This window comes from Ranitomeya variabilis, chromosome 4, assembly GCF_051348905.1.
Source record: "Ranitomeya variabilis isolate aRanVar5 chromosome 4, aRanVar5.hap1, whole genome shotgun sequence".
NCBI classification, from domain to species: Eukaryota; Metazoa; Chordata; class Amphibia; order Anura; family Dendrobatidae; genus Ranitomeya; species Ranitomeya variabilis.
Genome location: NC_135235.1, coordinates 737363516 through 737370119, shown reverse-complemented (window position 1 = coordinate 737370119; position 6604 = coordinate 737363516). Strand labels below are relative to the sequence as shown.

At 40.6% G+C, this 6604-nt stretch overlaps 1 protein-coding gene across 2 annotated transcripts in view; it reads right to left on the bottom strand.

Moving 5' to 3' along the window:
• Positions 1 to 809: 809 nt before the first annotated feature.
• LOC143768005 (uncharacterized) overlaps positions 810 to 6604 on the bottom strand; it is a 48742-nt gene continuing 42947 nt past the window's right edge. The window contains exon 7 of one of the 2 annotated variants that reach the window (XM_077256625.1): positions 810 to 4252. In XM_077256625.1, the coding sequence (XP_077112740.1) occupies positions 2898 to 4252 (1355 nt within the window). In that variant the 3' untranslated portion in view covers positions 810 to 2897. The remainder of the gene's footprint in view (positions 4253 to 6604) is intronic. The other variant, XM_077256626.1, reaches the window with a different exon arrangement.

Genomic DNA, 6604 nt, shown 5'->3' with positions numbered 1-6604 from the left:
CACCAGTGACCGGAGGCAATCTTCATACCTCCAATCAAAGTTAAGCGCTCACGCTGTCTTTTGGCAGCGCGAGCACTGCGGCTTTCTGACCGGTGGGGATGATTTCACCGCCGATCAGAAGCAGTGTTTGCCGCACTGTCATGCACATGACAGCATGGCAAACACTAGATGTTCAGGCCTCCCATTCAAGTGAATGGGGTCCAGGTGTGCTGATACCCGAACCTGGAGTTTTTGTAAGTGTTCGGCTGGACCCGAACATCCAGGTGCCCACCCATCTCTACTCTTTAAAGCTTTCCTGCATTAAGGCTCTCAGCTTCTCAGTTAACCACTCCTATCTACTATATAATCTGGGCCCTCACAAGCACCCATTGTCAAAGCTAGCTTATGTTGCATGGCTAGGAGATGGTGCTTTGTTGTTGTTTGAGAAGTCATTTGGTGGATTTGAGACTGTTGCGTGGTTTTGGTTGTGTGCTAATCCTCTCCATCCCTGACTTTGGTTTTATCCCATCCTCCACTCCCCGGTGTTTACCTCTGTTTGTGTATTTTTGTATGATTGCTATTTTCCTTTATACCTATTTGTATTACCTTGTTAGTCGGGTTGGTGTATTACGGTACACTACTACTCCCCTCTTCCTTGGGTGGGCGGAGGGTACAAACAGAGGGCATATTCAGGAGCTAAGGCAAGGTATGTGGTGCCGGTGTCACCATCTGAAGTAAGCTGGGAAACAGGGCGAGCTAGGGCACCACTAGCGTTAGGGAAAGCGAAAGAACCCCTGTTCCCGGAATATTGTTTAGACAGGTTTTAGTTATTTGATATGGTTGGTATGTTTCATCTGAATAAATATTACAAAATTGGCATAACAAAATGTGAAGGTTTGATGTTGTGTGTTGTAATAATCAACCTGGTAGGTTAACGATGCAGCTAGCTTTATTTCTGCCATCCACGGTTATACAGCAAATCTAGGTAGATAGCCAAAATACAATGTCCTCAGTCCACAAATTCCCAACCCAGGATCCGTAGTTCCACTGCCCCTGTACCAGGTGATAGCCACTGTCTCCCAACTTTGGTTGGCCCACAGCTTTTGGTATCTCCCGCGGGTATACTGTGCAGTCACAGCCTATGTTCCTCTAGCTGACTGAAATCACACTCCGTCAGCCAACAACCGATCTCCAAACTCCATAGGCCATTCATCCATGTGCTTCAGGACCTCAGTGATAGATTCCTGCCCGTTGACGTCACTCCACCAATTCCTTGACAATACATGTGTCTTCCTTTCCTCTCTCTGTGATCAGCCCCCTGAATTGGCAGAAGTGTTCGCACCCTTCCCCATAAACATTGGTAAACATTGGTTTTAGCTCAAAGAATGAAGAATATTCCAGAAACTCATCACATGGGATTGCATGCAAGACCCCCAGTGGTGATGGCTCTCCTGGGTCTACTATACCTATCCACACAATGGGCCTAGTGGCTGGGAGAACAATGGCTTGAGACCCCTCAGATACTGATGAGATTGAAAGAATGATTGATTTACAGTTACCTGTAGAAATATCCTTTCTGGCCTTATGTTTACATAAGATCCAACTACGTCTTCCTCTGCTTACTGTCACTGAATGGAAAGATTGATTTCTGAGGCTGAACTGGCAAGCAAGCAAATGTCTAATAAAACACAACAATAAGATTGACGTAACTGGTACTCCGTGCTGGAAAAAGTCTGCATCACTAAGGCTACTTTCACACTAGCGTTAACTGCAATACGTCGCAAATGCGTCGTTTTGCCGAAAATACGCATCCAGCAAAAGTTCTTGTTGGATACGTTTTTTCGTCATAGACTAACATTAGCGACGCATTTGCGACGCATTGCCAAACGTTGCGTCCGTTTTGCGACGCTTGGGCGTGTGGTAGCGGACCGTCGGGAGAAAAAAAACGCTACATGTAACGTTTTTTGCTCCCGACGGTCCGCTTTTTCCGACCGCGCATGCGCGGCCGGAACTCCGCCCCCACCTCCCCGCACTTCCCCGCACCTCACAATGGGGCAGCGGATGCGTGGGAAAAATGCATCCGCTGCCCCCGTTGTGCGGCGGAGACCACGCTAGCGTCGGGAACGTCGGCCCGACGCACAGCGACGGGTTGTTCCCGACGCTAGTGTGAAAGTAGCCTTAGAGCAGTGGATTCCGCTCTACATGCATTGGTCCAATAGTCTATAGTAAGTGGCCAACTCCTCACACAAAATATTCTGCATCTTTATATTTGCAAAAGTAATAATGTTTTATGCATTAATTATTTGTAGCAGTAAAAGAAAAACTTTATCCTACAAACACAAGAAAACTAAAAAACTAAAAAATTGTATTGTCAAATTTGAATTCAGGAGATCAAAATCATTTAGAAATGGCTCATTTAATAACTGAACCTGACAACTTTTTGAAAATATGTAAAACAGTGTTAAATGATTTGAAAGGGCCTTGAACTTAGCGGGTGGAAAGTTCTTTAGCTGTTCACTTAGGATGTGCAGCCTCTGTGCAGGTCCCAGTACCTTCCTCTCCTGCTCTGCACAAATCAATTACATAAGTGTGGAACTGGAGGAGAGAGCAGTTCTCTCAGTGATCAGGAAGGGCACTGTGTTATTGTTCTCTTCCGTCCCAGGAACCTGCCTCCAGTCTATAAGATGCACTCGCTTATTAGCAAGATTTTTTTTCTTGCTTAGTGTGTATTTCCAAGTAAAACATTTGTACCATTAAGAATCTAAAAAAGCTTCTCACCTGTGCGACTGCTCTAGTGACTAAGAAGAGATTATTTCTTCACAAAACATTTCCCATTAAAATGGCTTCACCTATGTGTGAGTTATCTGATGTGTAACAAGAGTTGATTTCTTTGTAAAACATTTTCCACATTCTGAACATTAAACCGTTTTCTTACTTCTATGAATTCTTTGGTGCTTTAAAAAATTTGATTTTAGTGCAACACATTTTCCACATTCTGAACATGAAAAAGGCTTTGCACCGGTGTGAATTCTCTGATGACCAACAAGACTTGATCTCTGGTTAAAAGATTTTCCACATTCTGAACATAAAAAAGGCTTCTCCCCAGTGTGAATTCTCTGGTGAGCAACAAGATCTGATTTTCTGTTAAAACATTTCCCACATTCTGAACATGAAAAAGGGTTCTCCCCTGTGTGGGTTCTCTGGTGTAGCACAACTTCAGATTTCCAGGTAAAACTTTTCCCACATTCTGAACATAAAAAAGGCTTCTCTCCAGTGTGAATTCTCTGGTGATTAACAAGATCTGATTTCCTGTTAAAACATTTCCCACATTCTGAGCATGAAAAAGGCTTCTCACCTGTGTGACTTCTCTGGTGACTATCCAAACGTGATTTCTGGTTAAAATATTTTCCACATTCTGAACATGAAAAAGGCTTCTCCCCTGTGTGGGTTCTCTGGTGTTTCACAACTTCAGATTTCCAGGTAAAACTTTTCCCACATTCTGAACATAAAAAAGGCTTCTCTCCAGTGTGAATTCTCTGGTGATTAACAAGATCTGATTTCCTGTTAAAACATTTCCCACATTCTGAGCATGAAAAAGGCTTCTCACCTGTGTGACTTCTCTGGTGACTATCCAAACGTGATTTCCGGTTAAAATATTTTCCACATTCTGAACATGAAAAAGGCTGCTTTCCTGTGTGAATTCTCTGGTGAGTAACGAGATCTGATTTTCTGTAAAAACATTTCCCACATTCTAAACATGAAAAAGGCTTCTCCCCTGTGTGGGTTCTCTGGTGTACCACAACATCAGATTTTCTGTTAAAACATTTCCCACATTCTGAGCATGAAAAAGGCTTCTCCCCAGTGTGAATTCTCTTGTGACTAACCAAACTTGATTTCTTGGTAAAACATTTCCCACACTGGGAACAAGAAAATATATTCTCTACTGTGTGAATTTTTTTATGTTTGATACAATTTGCTTTCCTTAGAAAAGACATTTCGAGGGGAAAACTGTTTCCATATTCAGTTTTTACTTTAGGAGCCATTCGTTTTTTACTACTTATTTTGTGACATTGATTTTCCCTAGTAGTTGGTAAGGAATCAGAAGACAGGACCTGTTTCAAAGGATCAGATAACAGATCTTTGCTGTGAAGGGATGATGGTATATCTGGAGTAATGGCATTCACTTCAATTGTATTCTGTGTGATCTCAAGATCATCTGATTTAAAAATTGAAGATGTCAGCTGTCCTTCTAATCTTCTCGTACAGTAATCTGCTAAGAATAAAACCAATTATTATTTTTGAATAAAATATCCTTGAATTTCATATTTTTGAACATTTATACTTACTAACCATAAAAATGGCAAGTTATATAAAAATATTGAATTATTCATCAAGACAATAATAGTTCACAGTCTAATAGAAAACCTCATAGGATGAACCAGTAGAGCGTGGTGGTCAACTGTTTGTTCACTCTGCCTCCCAAATATGGAATAAAAAGTGACCTAACATTGTTAAGTAGGCGAAAATAATACCAATAAAAACTGCTACTGATCCAGCAAAAAATAAACCCCAACTCATGTCCGTCATCTGTCTGTGGAAAAACAGAGGGTGTCCACATTATTTATGGTCCAGAGGGCTATAGTCTTCCCTGTATACTGTATCCAGTGTATGCGGAGATACATTAGAGCCCTCTGGACCCTGGGTATTTATATGTGATATTTTTCTTGGCCTGGATTTATCCTCATATCCTTGCATGATATTGTCTATAATTGCTGATAATTACCTATTTGACCTTGTGCTATAATGTACTTTTGTCTCTGGACTCTCCTATGAATCACTTATTTCTTGTCATTTTATCTACCCAATATACATTTAATTTAACTTTTTTTTCTGGGAGTTACAAGAGACAAACCCCAGAACCATCCAGATACTTTGTTTGTGTCCTTCTTTGCACTTTAGTTATTTGCACCTTGCACTTTATTTATGACAATCTGATTTTCTACATTACTACCTCATGCATTTCCTTGCATATGAATTTGAGCCTATTCTGCAAGGGGCTGCACTCTATGCATAACTTTGGACACAATCTATTTGCCCAGTGTTTGTTTTTTTCTTTTTCTGTATGATCTGTCTACATCTTCCAGATTGGATAAGGTTGGATTATTTAATTATTTTCTTGTTGAGAGTAGAGCAAGCCCTTCCAAGAGCAATCAGTTTAATCAAACAGTCAGGTCTTAAAATAAATTGGGACAAATCCTCAGTTATGCCGCTTACTGAGAATATACCTGGACCCTCGGAATATAGTTTACAAATACTGAAATTTAAATATCTTGGTATAAATATTAATAAAAGCCCACTATAGATTTGAAAGATAACATATACCCTCTCACTGAGATAATTAAAAAAAATTTGAGAAATGGTCCCAACTCCCTATTTCTGTAGTATTATTCGCGCCTGACAGAGACCTACAGAAAGTGCCAGGGTGGACATGCAGTACCTGATTTATTTTTATATTATCTAGCTGGCCAGCTGCATTATTTAAAAAGTTGGTTGAGGGACGATAAGCCGTCTAATGTGGAGGCTCAGATTTTGCAACTTTTAAATAGGATTTCAATATGGGCAATATTGGAGGGATCCTATGAACCACCACAGGGATTTCTATTTGTGCATGAACTTGCGATACAGATCTGGAAAGAAAGTAAATGGTAGAAGAGACTCAGTTATGGGACAACCCCGAGCTTCCACATCCTATGATATTACAAGATTTTATGTCATGGAAGCAATAAGGAATAACAACATTGGACAAGGTATTTGAAAATGAAGTACAGTTATCATTTGATCAAATACATACAAAATATGGGATAGGTATTTGTATACATATCTGCAAATGAGATATGCTATTACGCACCAGTTCCCACATCCCAGAATGCGGATATTGAGATACCCACTAATAGGTGTATTTACTACCCAGGGCCCTACGGGTGTAATTTCCACACTATATACTTTTGTGCTTAATTAAAAAGTTGCATCCACTCAACTTCCTGTGGAAGACAAATTGCGACTATTGATAACCTCATTAACTAAATAATAAATTAATACAATTATATATTTTACATCAATCTTACCTTACCCCATCCAAACTATATAGGCTTGATGGATTATCCTCTGATGGTTGTCATATATGTGGGGAATAGGGGGCAGATGTTTGGCATCTTATCTGGAACTGTGCAGTGATGAGATATTGGAGTGAAGTGGTTTCTACATTATCAAGAATCATTGGGGCACCGATTGATTGTGTGCCGAAACTGTGTGTGTTGGGAATTTTGGATGAGGAAATTTGGCCACATTATGATAGAATTCTTATTAGACTCTTTTCCTTGCCAGGAAAGTAGGGTTGAGCGACTTTCACTCTTTTAGGATCGAGTCGCGTTTCGCAAAACCCGACTTAGTCAAAAGTCGAGTCGAGTCAAATCGGCCGATTATCGCGCAAAGTCAGGAATCGACCGAAACACGAAACCCAATGTAAGTCATTGGGGGAGTAAAGTCTCTCTCTCTCTCCTCCGTCCCTGCAAAGTTTGTGTTGGTAGTGTGATAATCGCTATATCCCAAACGTTAAGATGGCGGT